We start from the raw sequence: 15,858 nt of genomic DNA, 5'->3' as shown, positions 1-15,858 counted from the left end.
CCGGGGCGGGGGGGGGGGGTGGGGGCGGGGGGGGGGGGGCGGGGGTGCCGCTGAGGGGTGGGGTTGCTGCGCATGCGCGCAGCACGCGCTGGCCGCGTGGTGGCTGCCGGCCGCCATCGGGCGGTTCCCGCCACAGCCCCGGCGAGCTCCCCCGCCCCGGCCGCCGTGAGGGGACGGGGCACCCGCGGGTTACCGTGGGGTCATGCGAGGCATTCACGCAGCCCCTCTGAGGGATGGGGCGGCGGCGGCGGCACTGTGCTGTCTGGCTTCAGTCACCCTCCCAGGGACACCTCAGTGCTGGCAGCTGCCACATGCAGGATGTGACACTTGCTGTGCCCCGCGATGAGGGGAATGGGATCCCCTAGGGTTAAATTGAGGTCCCCAAGGGCAGGCTTAGTGTTATCATTTCTTCACCCATGGACTGTGGTACTCACTCAGCCCCCTCAGAGGGGATGGAACCCTGAGAGGTTAAATCTGAGTGGAATGGGGTGGTGGTGGCACTGTGGTGCCCAGCTGTAGCCCCTCGGGGACACCTCAGTAACAGAAACTCCACTCAAGGGCTGTGGGGCTCACTGAACACCCCATGAGGGAATGAGACTCCTGAGGGGTTAAGTCAGCCCCTCTAAGGGAAGTGGGATGGTGGTGGCACTGCCCAGCTGGAGCCCTTGTGGGCATCTCAGCACTGGCCACGCTCCATGTTCCTCTGAGGGGAGCGAGACCCCAAGGGCCAATGACAGGAGTTAAGGGCTTAAATCAGCCCCTCTGAGGTGAGTGGGACCCCAAGGGCCAATGACAGGAGTTAAGGACTTAAATCAGCCCCTCTGAGGGGTCTGGGATGGTAGCGGTTCTGACTCTTTGCTTCAGCACCTCTGGGGCCACTCACCGCACATAGGCTGGGTGCTCACCGAGTGCCCTCTGAGGGTGTGCAGGAAATCATGTTTTGAAAAGTCAGTGTCCATAAAGGAGACAGAGGAGTCCTGCAACTTTATTCCAATAAAGGGAGAGACTGTCCACTGGGGCATACGGCCGTGGGGTTTTCTCTCTCTCTCTCTCTCGGTTTTGGAGGACACAGCCTCCTTTTAGCCTGAACTCCCGGCCGCATGTTGCCCTCTTCCTTTCCCCATCAGCTGAGGTACTCGGAAGGTACAGCCTTCCCGAACCGCCTACCACATATTCCCCCTTTAAACATGTAATCTTCCCTTCAAAGTTCAGAAACTCAGGCTTATACAGATCCTTTGCCTGTTTCAAGGGGTTTCTCTAACAAACCTGCGGCTTGAAGTTGGTAGAGACATTAAGAACCATTTGAAAGACATTAACACCCATCTCCTCACCCATGGAATTGTTTGTAAATACATGAGCACACATCTTTCCTGTCAAGGGGAATGGGGTTCCCCAAGAGCAGCCTCAGTGCTGGCAACTCCCACACACGGGCTGTGTTGCTCACTGAGCCCCTCATGAGGGGATTGAACTTGCTAGGGCTTAAACCAGTCCCTCTAAAGAGAATGCAATGGTGGCACTGCCTGGCTGGAACCCTTCTGAGGATGCCTTAGTGCCAGCAGCATTCCATGCACAGGCTGTGGCACTCGCTGTGCTCTTCTCATGGATGAGACCCCCTCATGAGGACAATATCTTGGTGGCAGTGCCTATCTGAAGCCCCCGAGGGACACCTCAGCACCAGCATCTCCCCACACACAGGTTGTGCCACTCGCTGAGCCCCCTCTGATGGGATGGGACACCCCATGACGAAAAAAGGGGCTCCCCAAGGGTAGCCTCAGTGCTGGCAGCTCCTACAGATGAGCTGTGGCATTCACTGTGACCCCTGTGAAGGGATGGGACCCCCAAAGGGTTAAATGAGCCCCTCTAAGGGGAACGGGATGATGGCACTGGGGTGCCTGGATGGAGCTCTCCAGGGGACACCTCAGTGCCAGTAGCTCCCCACTCACTGGCTGTGGTGCTCACTGAGCATCCCAGGAGGGAATGGGAGCCCAGAGGGGTTAAATGAGCCCCTGTGAGGGGAATGGCAGGTGGTGGCACTGCAGTATCCATCTGGAGCCTTCACAGGGACACCTCAGCACTGTCAGCTCCCACACACGGGCTTGGTGCTTGCTAAGCCCACTCTGAGGGGAATGGGATCCCCAAGGGCTAAAATCATGCCCCTAAGGACTTAAATCAGCTCCTCTGAGGTACTGGAATGGTGGCAGTGCTGTGGTTCTCAGCTTCAGAACCCTGGGGCCACTACAGTGCCAGTCACTTGCCACACATGGGCTGGGTGTTCACTGAGCCCACTCTGAGTAGAATGGGATCCAAAGGGGTTAAAATGGGTTCCCCAGGGAAAATGGGGTGGTGGCAGTGCTGTGGTGCCTGGCTTTAGTCCTTCCAGACCCCCTTTGGCTGCAGCCGCTCTCCACACACAGGCTCAGCACTCTTTGGGCTCCCCATGGGAGAATGAGACTCCCAAGGGCTTAAATCAGTCTCCCTAAAGGGAATGGAGTGGTGGCACTGTGATGCCTGGCTGCAGCCTCCCTCCCAGGCACACCTCAGTGCTGGCAGCTCCCACACAGGCTGTGGTGCTCACTGAACCCCCCATGAGGGAATGGGACCCCCAGGGGGTTAAAGTCAGGTTCCCAAGGGCAGCCTCAGTGCGCTGGCATCGCTCCACACACAGGCTGTGGCACTCACTGAGCCCATGAAGGGATAGGACCCCAAGGGTTAAATGGCCTCCCTAAGGGAAATAGGGTGGTGGCATCATTGTGGCTCCTTGTGAGGCAGCTGCAGCTCCCACCCCTGTCCTTATGGGAATGGGCTTTTTCCCTATGGAACAAGCACTTGACACCCAGTGGTCGCTGCTGCTGCTCCAGCTAGGGATTCCTCACCCATCAGAAAACGCAAAGGGGTTTTTTCCATCTCTTACCCGGAAAAAGCAGAAAGCCCCTCACCCTTTTTGTGGCAGCGGAGGCGGTTCGGGATTCAGACCTTCCTGCACGTCCTTTGCTCATCCTCAGCCTCTGGTGCTGGGCCTGACTCTGTGCTGAGCTGCAGCTTTGGATGGAGAGAGCCAGTGCTCACTGAAATCCTACCCAGCCCGTGCTGGGAGGAGAGATCTTAATAAAGAGTCAGATTTCCTTCTTTTTTTGTAATCCCAGTTTGGAGATGAAACGCCTCCCCGAGCTGGCCCCAGGAATCCCTCCAGTGACACTGCAGAACAGACCCAGCCCTGACGTAGCAGGTATTTCTGCGGTCGAAGCATGAGCAATTCTGCCTTGAATAAATAGCTGGAACCCTCCCAAGACTCCTCAGATCCCTGGTCCAACTGAGCACCTCCTGCCCTCGGGGGTTCACCCCGACACTATTTTCTCCAGGACCCAGCAGCCGCCCATCCCTGGGACACACTGAGTGTTTCCAGTCACCTAAGAGATGGCTGGTCCCCTGATGTCCCCTGTGGCTGCCCTCGGGAGGCTGGCAGAGCCTGGCATGGGGGAATCTGGGCTTGTTGTGCCCACAGAGCAGAGGAGGGAAAGGGAGCAGGTTGGAGAAGAGCTTTATTGGGAGTTCCTGGACATAATAAATAAGGGTTACATTCGGAGAGGACGATGAGGGACTGGGGCCACACTGTGCTCCGTAGGGGCTGGAGCTGCTTCTGCCCTTCCGAGTAGGACACCTCCCTGCATCCCATCTGCCCCATCCTGCTCCTTCCGCCCAGCAGCAAAGCCGGCCTGAGGGCCGCTGCCTGCCACCTCTTTTGGGATCGGGGCAGAGAATAACCTGGCAGAAACGGGGGCAAGGGAGTGTTTTGGGGAGCAGCATGGGGCAGAAGGGGTGGGAGGGCACGGCCATGGGCATGGCAGCGCCCAGCTGTCACTGTGTCAGGGCCTGGATGATGTCCTTCACCAGCATGGTGCCGATGACCATCTTCTCGCTGTTGATGGTCAGCTGGGCCATGGAGCCCTCCCGCCGCTCCAGGGTGATGAGCACCAGACTCCCGCTTGTCACTGTCTTGGCTGCAAACCTGTTGGGTGGTGAACACAGGGCTTCAAGGCAAGCTGTCCCCTGTCACCCTCTGGTCCCAGGGGATGCTGCAGTGGGGACAGGCAGGTGCCTGACACCCACGGCCACTGTCACATTTGGGTTCACGCAGGCTCCTCATCCTAAAGGAAGCCCTGAGTGTCCCCGCTGTGATTCGGGTGGGAATGGAGATGTGACAGCGCCTGCCTGATCCAGGTGTGGGGGTCCAGCTACCTGTACTCATTGCTGGCACCGCAGGGCACGCGGCCCACATTGGCAGCTGAGGTCACTTGCTGGACGATGGTGTGGTCACTTCGGCATTTCTCAGGCAGTGTCAGCTTCTCTGTGATCTCGCTCATGCCCATCAGCTTCCCTAGAGCAGGCAACAGAGGCACCTGCCCATCTCTGGCCACACACCCTGCTGGGCCCTGCTTTGACATGCCCAAAGCGAGCCCCTCCAGCTCCCTGCATTCCCCATGACATCCTGAGCTGGCTGCTCTGCTTGCTCTTGGTTCAGAAGTCAGTGGATTTGGGAAAATCCATCATTACTCTTCCTGTGCTCATCCCTATGTTCCTGCCTGGTGGCAGCAGCCACATCCTTGGGGATGGACTCCTCTGGACAGTGGCAGCAATGAGGCCAGGTGCTGCAGGATAACAAGCACCCCCTACTTAACACAGCCCCCATCCATGGGGTCAGGGTGGGGATGTGCTGCTCCAGAAGCATGGGGACACAGGTTGTCACTCACCAGATACAGTTCTGGGAGCTCCAGGGTGACATGAGCCTGTCACGCTTTGTGAAGACCCAACAAGGCCACCCTGGCACCAGGGTAGTCACCCCAGCCCACAGACTGGGGGTGCAGGGGGGGGTGAGGGGAGCAGAGCTAGTCTAGGGGCCAGCTGAGCAGCCACTTACCCTCACCCGGCCGTGCCAGGTGCTCTAGGGCCACAGCAAGGGCGGCAGAGGGGACAAAATTGGGGGTGAGTGTCAGCGGTGGGTGCCCATGCAGCACCCTGTCCCCATCCCTGGCCCCACTCACCCTGCTCCTTCTTGAACTCGTTCTCGCTCATGAAGACAGGGGCCATGAGCTCCCCCACGGGTGGCTGGATGGAGACGTAGAACTGGCGCGTGTGGGTGCTGGGGAGACAGGCAGGTGAGAGGGGCATGTGCTCAGAATATGTCCCCTCTCCATGTCCTGCTTCCCATCCCCGCCCTGGGCAGGAGTGACTGGGGAAACTGTGGCAAAAAAGGGCTCAGGAATGAGGGGAACCTGTCAGGCTGGACCTGGAGCTGCTGCTGCCTGCTCGTCCCCTGCAGGGATGCCTGTGCATTTCCTCCTGTCCCCTTACCACCCCATGCCCACCTGACTGTCTCCTCTTCCCTGGAAGGACTCTGGTGCCTGTCCTGCTGTCCTCCATCCTCATGCCCTGCTTCTGCTGTCCCCTGTCCCCTGCTACATGGAGGGATGTTGATACCTATCCCACTTTCCCCATCTCTGGAGCACCTGACGCCCTGATCCCTGGGGACACCCATCCTGCCCTGCCCCGTGCCAGATGCTCACCACAGCTGGAAGTTTGCCGCCTGGGTGGAGTCACAGAAGTCGATGCCCATCACCACGGTGGCTGTGTCCCCTGGCGCCAAGTGCTCTGAAACCACAGGGCTGCCACTACATCCCACATTCCCACGCAGCCCTTGTCCCCATTCTCCCACAGCATCACAGCCATGCCATGCCATGCCATACCGATCTCAGGGAACTCCTGTATCCGCATGCCGGATAGCGGCTTGGGTTCGTTGACCCGCAGGTTCTTCACCTCGGTGTCGGTGTTGTTGGAGATCTGGATCTGGACGGCCACCATGTGGGGGTCACCCGGGAAGGGCCGGCGGCTGAAGCAGTACTCAACCGCAAGCCCCTCGCCTGCCATGCGGTGCAGCAGCTCGTAGGTCTTCACTGCACTGAACGCCGGGCTCAGCAGCTGCACCATGAGACAGCGGTGAGGGCTCCCTGCAACCCCCTGCAGGTGGCAGAGGGGCCAGGAGCCCCTGCAGGTGACAGGGGGCCTGGGACCTTCCCAGTGAGGGCATGGGGGACACTTACAGTGGGTGTCAGGGAGGTGTCGGTGAGAGTGAGGCCCTCCAGGTCGGTCACCAGGCTGGTGGAGATAATGCTGCTGGAGGGGATGGGCTGGGGAGGAGGTGGAGTGACTGCAAAGTGGGGAGGGGAGAGGAAAGGGTTAACAGAGCTCACAGCCCCGTGGCTGTGAGCATAGCCCCAGGGGGTCACCCACACAGGGACAGTTCTAGTGGCTCAGCTTTGTGGGGACAATGGCACGGGGATAGGCCCAATGGCACAGCTCCATGAGGACAACCACATGGGGACAGCCATATGGGGACGGACATGGTGGCATAGTACCATGGGGACAACTCCATGGGGACAGCCTCATGGGGATAGCCCCATGGGGACAGCCATGTGGGGTCAGCCCTGGTGGCACAGTCCCATGAGGAGAGCCACAAAAGGACAGCCCAGTAGCACAGCTCCATTGGTGTAGACACACCCCTGTATGCTGTCCCTGTGCACAGCCACATGGGGACAATCCAACAGGCACAGCTGCCTGTCCCACAGCCATCATCTGGAGACAAGGACCCCTCACCACACCTGTTCTTGTCCCATCTTTGCAGCTCTCAAAGGACCCCTGGAGTCCTGATGGCACTGGGGTTAGTGCTCATGCCTCAGTTTCCCCAGCACCACCACCACGGCCATTCGCGTATTCCAGGCAGCCACTCACAGTCATCCAGGTCAAGCAGGGAGATCTCCTTGGAGCTGGCCTTGCTGCTGGGGGGCTGCAGCGGGGCAGATATGGGGAGTTCAATAGGGGGTCCAGGTATCCCTGTGCAGGCCCCTATCCCAGCCCATCCCAGCCCTCACCACCTTCCTCTGCTTGGCCTCCGCCTCAGAGCCCGAGTCAGAGCCAGAGGAGCTGCTCTCGGAGGTGCTGGCCTCTGATGAGGTTTCGGCATGGCCCTTCCTCCCCTGTGGGGCCTTCTTCTTGGCCTTCTTTGCCCCTTCCTCCTCCTCCTCTTCTTCACTGGGGCTGCAGGGAGAGCCCAGTTCAGGGGGTTGGGGTGGGAGTTTTGCTGAGAGCATCCCCCTGTCTTCCCAGGGCATACCTGCCTGCGGTCCCCAAGACTGCCTTATGGGAACCTTCCTTGTCCTTCCTCTTTGGCCTCTTCTCCTCCTCCTCCTCCTCCTTGTCCTCTGACTGCTCTCCGCTGTCTTCCTCCTCCTCTTCCTCATCCTCCTCCTCGGTGCCAGAGCTGGAGCTGCCAGAGCTGCTGCTGCTGCCGTTCTCTTCGCTGCCGGACTCGGGCTCTGTGGGGGCAGAGCTCAGCCCTGCTGCTGTGTCCCCCCACATTCCCCCATCTCCCACTTCATCCCACTACATCCTCCATTCTCCCACTGCATCCCCACACCTGCTGCCTGTCCCACTGCCCACCACTATGTCCCTCCACATCTCCTGCCATGTCCCTCCCATGACGGGGTGTCCCCACTGTCATGTCCCCTGTCCAATGCCCTGCCATTGTGGCACCTGCCTGATGGCCACAGTGACCTCTTCCCAATATCTCATACCCTCGGGTCCTCACCACTGTCTGCAGACTCCGTGGGCCCTGACTCGCCCTCTGAGTCAGAGTAGAAAGGCTTCTCCACCTTCTCCTTCCTCTTCTCCCGGCTGGTGCACTTGGTCCACTCAGGAACCTGCTGGCACAGGGTTGATGGAGCAGGGCCATCCCCATGACTGGGGGATCCAAACAACCACCCTTGTCCTCCCTATCCCCAAGCAGATGTGTGAGCACTAGAGAGGGAACGGGGGCAGGTGAGCAGTACCCAGGTACCTTCTGGAGCTCTTACAAGACCTTGAGCCAGTGTCCCCACCTTGGCCCCTCCTCCCCCACGCACCCAAGGTGCTCCACGCACCTCCACATTCCTCACAGAGGGGTCAGGAGCCTCATCTGGCCAGTCAGGCAGCTCCTGGTAGCCCACAGCCTTAGCGTTGAGCAGATGGGACAGGGAACCCAGTTGGAAATGGTCCCGATCTACAATGAGGTGAAAGGACACAGCAGCTCAGGGACAGCCATGCAGCATTGTGGTGACAGCTTGTGCCCCATGTCCTAGTGACCCTGTGGCCAGGAATGGGTACCTTTGAAGGAAGACTCCAAGATGGGAGCCGGTTTTTGGGCCAGGAAGAGCTTCTTGGCGTATTTATTGAGGGCTCCGCTCTTCTCAGTGGGCACAATGAGCTGGCGGATGAAGCGAGCCCGGTCGCGGATGTCGTAATTCTGGTCGTACTTGGCCAAATTGAGGACATACTGGGTCAGCAGCTTGCTCTGCAACAGAGAACATGCTCAGGGCTGGCCTCTCCCTCCCCGGCAGGGAAACTGAGGTCCACCCTAGGATCACATCCCCGGTACCTGCTTGGAGTTGGTCAGGTAGAGCTTAGCCGCCAGATTGATGACCTGCAGCTTGACAATGTCCTCCTCGTTGGTGAAGGACTTGGCCATCTTGCGCAGCACATCAGGTGCGATCTTGGGCACGTGCTCACAGTACTCCCCAATGAGCCACAAGATGCTGGCCCGCGCCATTGGCACCTGTAAAATGCCCTCAGACATGTGGCACTGCTGCCATCCCCTGCTCCTGTGGGTCAGCAACACTCCAACCAACCTGGATGTTGTCAGTGAGCTTGGCCATGTGCTTGATGATCTCACTGTGCTGGGCCGGCTGCATCTGCAGCAGCTTTTTGATGACCACCACGGATTCGGCCACCACCAGCTCTGTGGGCAGAGACCCAGCCTCAGGTGGGTCCTGCCCTGAGAGCGATGGAGCTCCCATTTTACCCCTGCCATGTGTCCTCACCATCCCTGTTGGAGAGGAGCTGGACCAGGCCATTGAGGCAGGTGTCCCGCACCTTCCCGATGTTGGTGGCACAGCGCCCGATGGCTTGGATGGTGGCTGCCACAAAGTCCTTGTCCATGCTGCGGATGTAGGTCTGCAGAGGCATGGAGGGCACACACAACGTGTCACCCATGTGCCTATGCTGGACATCCCCTCTGGCAGTGGTCACACACTGGGGCCCTTTGGAACCGCTGATGGGGTTGTATGGCCTCAGCCCACTCGTCCCGGAGGGGTCTCCTTTGCCCTCTCCATGGTGGTGATTTGGCACCAAGAGCCATGCCAGGGTGGCAGCCTCAGTATGGCCATGGCATACCTGGAACTCTCGCAGGATGGTGGAGATGTTGGTCTCATTGGCCAGGTTGGTGAGGACCTCCAGCTGCAGGAATGAGGAAGAGATAAGCAGCATAGGGGCATGATGTCCCCAAGGCATGAGGACAGCTGACCCAAAGAAAGGGCTCCATGAAGCCCCAAACCCACTCCTGACAGATGTTTCCAGCTCACCTTCAGGATCTTGATCTGTGTGGGGTCCGTGGAGCGGATGTAGAAACTTTTCAGATAGGGTTCAAACATCCCCTACATGCACAGCCAGAGACATTAGTGTCATCTCTGTCCCCCCCACCTAGCCAAGGCCACCTCCAGGGCTCTGGTGACCTTGCATCCTAATCCTCATCTTGCTCCAGAGTCAACAGGGCCAACTCCTCCCACACCAAGTCTGAGACTCACCCGCCGCTTGATGGACATGGTGGCCACATTCTGTAGCACAACATACTGCACCTCACTGTGGGGACAAAGAGGGGACCATGATCACTGGGGCAAGGGCCAAACACCCTCAGCAAGTCCCTGTGAATATGGGCCAGGACCCAGCACCAGGCTGGTGCCACCAAGATGCTGTCACCCCACGTCTTGCCTGGACCAGCCCAAAAAGGCCTCCAACCTGATGTCCCTCCAGAGATGGGCTTTTTGGGGGTCTCTCAAAAAGGGTCTTGGAGCTCCCCATGGGTTCCAACAACTGGGGTGGAGGGGTAGGACACCACCACAGCCCAGGTGCCACACACCTGTGACTCCGCAAGAGCCGTACCAGTGCCTTGGCAATGACTCCAACCTCTGCCTTGGGTGCCAGGTGGAAGTAGAGCTGTGCCACGGCCATCACCACCTATGGACATATACCCAAGTGTCACATGGTGGGAATGGGGGACACCCTGAGAAATGGCCATGTCCCCCAGTGCCATTCACAGCACTAGAAGGTAGCCTGACCCTGAGGACACCCATTTCTGAGTGTCCCTCACCCCAGTGAGTCCTAGACTTTGGGGACATCATAAGCCCAGACTGAAGGACACCACCAGTGGCCCTGGGGAAGGAACAGGGTGGGAATGAGGGTCTCACTGCAGCGTTGCGGCTCTGCAGCAGGGGCTTGGTGTTGCGCAGGAGGAGGCGGTGGTCGGGGTCCATGACGTAGGGCTTGCGCTTGGCCAACGAGGCTGCCTCTGCCTTGGCATCCTTGGCATCCTCCTCCTCAGAGCCATAGAAAGCCTTCTCAGTGTTCTCCTCCAGCAAGGACTCCTGCTGGCAGGTGGGACCCTCTTCATTCCCAAGAACATTCCCCCTTCACCCCACCTCCCTAGGGGCTCCCAGGACATCCCAAGGCTCCCAGGGCATTCTGTGCTCGGGGCTGAGGAACTGGGTGCGGGCGTAGCGAGTCAGCATGTTGATGATGACCACCTGCCCCCACTCCTCCACATCGATGAGCAGGTTGCAGAGCTTGCGGTAGTTCTTGTGGATGAGGTCTATGCGCTCTGGGCAAACCTCCTCGAATGCCATCACCACGCTGCCAGCCACCAGCTGCAGAGGGAAAGCCTGGAGTGACTTACTGGAGTGGTGGGATCATCAACAAAATGTTGGTTTGGTGGGGATGGTGGCATGTCCATGAGGGTGCTGATTTGGTGGGCAACCCTTCCTTGAAGGGATCCCAGCTCAGTGGAGTTGGTGAATTCCCCACAGGGTTGCTGGCCCAGTAGGGACAGCAGCACTCCCACAAGGATGCATCCCTCTCCAGGATGGCTTCATCTCCACAAGGACACTAATTGGGTGGGAACATCTGCATTCCTGTGAGGATGCTGAATCAGTGGGGACAGTGGCATCCTTATGAGGATTCTGTCTTGCTAGGGACAGTGACATCCCCACAAAGATGTTGGCTTGGGAGATGGCTACATCCATTTACGGATGCTGGATCAGTGAGGACAATGGCATCCCATGAGGATGACATCCCTGTGGGGATGCATCCCCAAGATGACACCAGTTTGGTGGGAACACCTCCATCCCCATGAGGACACCAGGTCAATGATATTCCCAGATTTAGAGGTGCAGGAGACACAGAGTTCTGCTCACTGTGGTTTTGTCAGCCAGCAGCTTCTCGATCACTTCAATGAGCTGGTCCTTCTGGTCTGAGTCAAGGCTGTGAGGGAGAAGCAGGGCAGGTGATGCTGGACCAAACTCCTCCCCATCCCTGCCTACCAAGCAGCCAAGACCCATATTGATGTTGCATACAGGTAAAGATGTTATAAAAGAAAGGCCTTATAAAATGTGATTTAGGCCCTATTACTCCAGCTAAGCTAGCAGTTAGCTTGTAACTTCCCGTGTGAAAAATCATAAGAATGAAAGCAGTTAGCACAACAAGCTATTCTAGTTAAAAAAAAGTTTGCACCTGTAATAAACAAGAAACGTGTCCCATGGGAACCAGTGAACAAAATATGTAAACTAACCAAAAATGGAGAGATTTGACAGATGTACACCCTAGCCATTTACCGACCAATAAACTGAGTATCAGTGTATTGTTAGCCAATTAGGTCTAACACAGTGCCTTCTGATATTTCCTGTAAATATGAGCTTTGTGACTAAAAAATTGGCTTTTCTGCATGAAGAAACCGAGTGCTGGCTGCTCTATTACAACGACTCACATACCTTACACATAGCAGCTGATCCCCGTCCCCATTACCTGTACAGCTTGGGGATGGCATGGGCGGCTGTCTTGCGCACGTACGGGGACATGTCCGAGGCGGCCTCCTTGATGGCCAGCATCATGATGGGCACGATTATGGGCACACGGATGCTGGACAGGACCCGCAGGGCACTGGCGCGGATCAGCTGGTTGGGGTCCTGTGGGGGCATGCGGGGGGCTGCAGTGCAGCTGTGGGAGGCTCAGTGCTCCTCCAGACCCCCCCTGGGTCCTCAGACCAGCCCACCTTGAGTCCTCGCTGGAAGGTGGAGATGGAGAGCAGGGCCAGATCCTGTTGCTCCTCTGCATAGCGCACCAGGTACACGTACACCAGCTTCTTCACCTGCAGGGTGAAGGTGCCACCTCAGAGCCCCCAAATTCCGGCCAATCCCCAAAACCAGGGAAATGTCAGACCCTGGGCTGCTGCCAGGGTCACCCAAGATCTTCCTCACCTCAATGTTCTTGCAGGCAACATTTTTCACCACAGCTGGGAAGAGATCGGAGGCGTTTTTACCACGGGCAATCATCTAGGGGGAAAAGAAGTGGTGTGACACTGGGCAGCTGGCACAGCAGGGGCTGGTACAGCATGAGACAGCATGGCACCAGCAGTGGTCCCCACCAGTGACAACAACACCCACCGCCACAATCCTCTTCATGGCCTCCAGCTTGAGTGAATCCTTGTTGCTGTCGAGCATCTCCTTGAGGTCATCATGCCTGAACCACACCAGGGGAAAAAAAAATCCCTTTTTCACATTTTTACCTCTTTTTAGTATTTTTTTTCTGCTCCCAGCCTTCCATCAGGCTGGCAATCCTATCCTTCTTCATGAAATATTTATGGGGACAGGAGTTGGGTTACAGCCAGGTGAAAGAGGAACCGGAGGGACTGGCATGGTGCTAGTGCCATCCTCATCCCAGGCACAGGGACAAGAACCCCGTCCCATCCTGGCTGTGGTTGTTACCCTACATTTTCCCTAAACCACAGGTGCCCACCACCAGTTCCATCCTGGCTTGGCTGGGTGTCCCTTGTCCCTTCATGGACATAGTGGCGTGGATGTGCCAGCACACCCTGATGCAAAGCCCTTCCCTGGTCCCCTTCCTGGACTGGGAAAATACCACAGCCTTTTGTAAAGTTATTACCACTCTCCTCTTTTCTAAGGGACACTGGTCCCCTCCTAAACTGGGGGCACCTGCAAGGCTGCATCTACCGGCAGCAACTGAGGGTGACACCCATGGGATGATGCTCGTGCAGAGTCACCATCACCAGAGGGTCCTGGGGGTGCTCCCTGGGGGAGTCTTACCGCGGCGGTGGCCCGGTGACAGTGTCTGCTGCGGGCTTGGTGCCGGCGAGTGGCCGCAGCTCATCGGCTCGCAGGGCGCTGTAGCAGGTGGGTTGTCCAGCCTCGGTGGCCAGCACCGGGCTTGTCACCTCCTCGGCCACACCAGCACCTTCTGGTGTTTTCGGCCAGCCAGCCGGCCCCACCGGCAGCTGCTGCAGCAGCTTCTGCACTGGCGGCAAGGACATCATAGCTTTGACAGGCGGCAGTGGCCCTGGGGATGGTGACGGGGCTGTGGCCCCGCACCTCTGCCCAGCACAGTAGGCTGAAACCTGATGCCGTGGCTGGGGTTGGGTTGCAGCCTAGAGCCTCATCCACAGGACACAGCTCCCAGTGGATGAGGCCAGCTTGGGATGTCACGTCCAAAGTGACATCTGACCTGCAGCTGGGACCTGGGGACACTGCAGGGAGCTCCTTCCTCAGTGCTGAGTGGCTCAGTGCTGGGCAGGGAATGCACATCATGGTGGGACACTCTAGGGTGGCATGATGGGGCTCCTGTGGGTGTCCAGCCAGGGAGGTGGGGTCACACTTGGTGCATTTGTCTTGCCCCATGTGCCATGGATGCCATGGATGGTTCACAGGAGTGGTGACAGACCTGGTGTGGCTCTGGCAAAGAGCAGCATGCAGGCTACAGTGACACTATGGGTGTGGGGGACACTGCCAGGAGGTCAGGGGTAAGGGGACACTGCCGTGAAAGCGGTGACACTGCCAGAGTGGGAGGCACTGATGGTAGATCATGAGGTAACCTGGACAGACTGGGAGACACAGCCAGGATGTCAGGGCTGGGGGATGCTTCCAGAGTGGGGGACACTGCCAGTAAGGGTCAGGGGACACGGGCAGACATGGGAGCAGGGAAGTATTTCCAGGGTGGGAGACATTGCCAAGGAAGGGTTCAGAGAGGGGGAGACTTGGACAAAGTGCAGGACACTGCCAGGGGCTCATGGGAGGGACAAACACTCTGAGATGGGGACAATGCCAGTGGGTCATGGATAGAGGGCATTGCCAGACTGGGGGACACTGCCAGTGGATCAGGGCTGGGGAAAATTGTCATACTGGGGGACATTGCCAAGGCATCAGAGGGAAGGGGGCACTGCCAGGGATTCAGGGAAAGGAGGACCCAGTGAGATGGGAACACTGCCATCAAGTCACAGATGAGGGGCACATCCAGAATGGGGGACACTGCAGCATTAGGAAGGAGCACAGGGAGAGAGGGGACACTCCCAAACTGGGGACATTACCAAGAGGTCAGGGTGGGGTACACATTCAAAGTGGGGGATCAGGGAATCAGGACTGGAGGGACACTGTCATATGGGGGCATACAACCAGAGGGGCAGGGATGGGGAGACTCTGCTGGACTGGGGGACACAGCCGGGGGCAGAGAGCGAGCTGCTGTCAGACTGTGATTCAGTGCTTTCCTGCTGGGGCAGCAGGGAGCGGGGGACAGTGCCAGAGTAGGGGACACTGACACAGTAGGGAAGGCCAAAAGGCATTCCTGCAGCTCCAGGAGCACACCCCCGCTATTCCTCTTCATCCCTGCCCCCCCGCAGGAGCCTGTCCCACGGCAGGGTGACATTCCTAAACATTCCCCCCCCACGCTGGGAACCTCGACGCGGTGGGGGGGGTATCAGCTCAGGAGAGCCACAGGCGCCAGCAGATCCCGTGGTGGGAACACCGTGCCCGGGATGCCCCAGCCAGGAGTGGGCGGTTCAAGGGGGGATCTCCGCACATCTCCCCCAGCCGCACATCTCCAAAATCCCGCGGTGTTCCCACCCTCTCCGGCCTTTGCAACCTGCAATGACGGCGGCGGCGACGTGACCGCATTCTCTGCCCCATCCCTGTCCCCATCCTCATCCTTATCCCTATCCACATCCCCATCACCATCCTCATCCACATCCCCGTCCCTATCCCCGTCCCCACGTCCCCACGTCGGGGGCCGCTCCAGCCCGGCTCGGGTACCACCGAGGCGGCGGCGAAGGCCTGCAGCGGCGGCCGCACGGGCAGGCTCGTCCTTGTCCCCCGTGCCCGCATTGTCCCCACCTCTTGTAGTCGGAGGAGAAGATGCCGCCGCTGGCGGGGTCGTGGCCGTACTCGGGCTCGCCCAGGCTGGAGGAGCCGCCCTTCTCCTCGCCGTAGGCCGGGCTGGCGGCCATGGCGGCGGGAGGGATGCGGGATGCGGGATGCGGGGGGGACGCGGGAACTGATGTCAGCGCGGGCGGGGACGGGCCCGGCCGCGGGCGGGGGCAGCGCCCGGCTGCACCGAGCCCCGCCGGCACCGGGAGCGGCAGCGCAGGGGGAGCCTCGCTGCAGCCCCCGCACCTGCGCAGGTTTGGGAGCGGGACACGGCTGACTTTAGGAGAGCACTGCTGGGGACACAGCTGAGGTGTAGTGACAGTCACTGAGCTCACGGCCGCACACGTACCCCTCCAGAATCACCAAGATCTATAATTATTGTAACAGACGTGATTCTGTGTGATTATAATTAGGCGTATTTAAAATAGATTACATTATTGTAAAGAATGTTATATGTTCAGAGGTTACAACATATATTATTACATCCTACTGTATTACATGCTATTATTATTTTATA

At 58.6% G+C, this 15,858-nt stretch overlaps 1 protein-coding gene across 4 annotated transcripts; it reads right to left on the bottom strand.

Moving 5' to 3' along the window:
• Positions 1–3,522: 3,522 nt before the first annotated feature.
• Positions 3,523–15,442, bottom strand: AP3B2 (adaptor related protein complex 3 subunit beta 2). Of its 4 annotated transcripts, XM_041418908.1 has the most exons (27): positions 15,309–15,442; positions 12,576–12,651; positions 12,390–12,464; positions 12,185–12,280; positions 11,938–12,098; positions 11,331–11,397; positions 10,609–10,784; positions 10,329–10,512; positions 10,001–10,098; positions 9,669–9,723; positions 9,447–9,518; positions 9,259–9,321; positions 8,907–9,039; positions 8,715–8,824; positions 8,465–8,641; positions 8,194–8,380; positions 7,971–8,089; positions 7,640–7,751; positions 7,166–7,367; positions 6,924–7,089; positions 6,784–6,838; positions 6,096–6,202; positions 5,742–5,973; positions 5,562–5,646; positions 5,040–5,137; positions 4,237–4,375; positions 3,523–4,006 (listed from the first exon to the last, which is right to left on the bottom strand). In XM_041418908.1, the coding sequence occupies exons 1-27, from the start codon at positions 15,419–15,421 to the stop codon at positions 3,856–3,858; spliced, it is 3,309 nt and encodes a 1,102-aa protein (XP_041274842.1). In that variant the 5' UTR covers positions 15,422–15,442; the 3' UTR covers positions 3,523–3,855. The 4 variants fall into 4 exon arrangements, with proteins under 4 accessions (XP_041274842.1, XP_041274839.1, XP_041274840.1 ...); XM_041418905.1 differs by lacking the exons at positions 10,609–10,784; positions 11,331–11,397; positions 11,938–12,098; ... (2 more) ...; positions 12,576–12,651; positions 15,309–15,442 and having other exon boundaries at positions 6,927–7,089; positions 10,329–10,506; XM_041418906.1 differs by lacking the exons at positions 7,971–8,089; positions 8,715–8,824; positions 8,907–9,039; ... (10 more) ...; positions 12,576–12,651; positions 15,309–15,442 and having other exon boundaries at positions 8,465–8,606.
• Between the last annotated feature and the right edge of the window lie 416 nt (positions 15,443–15,858).

The sequence above is a fragment of the Onychostruthus taczanowskii genome, unplaced genomic scaffold, assembly GCF_017590055.1.
Source record: "Onychostruthus taczanowskii isolate IOZ18803 unplaced genomic scaffold, ASM1759005v1 scaffold6, whole genome shotgun sequence".
NCBI lineage: Eukaryota > Metazoa > Chordata > Aves > Passeriformes > Passeridae > Onychostruthus > Onychostruthus taczanowskii.
Note: the sequence above shows the minus strand (reverse complement) of the source record. Positions and strands in the feature narration are given on the sequence as shown.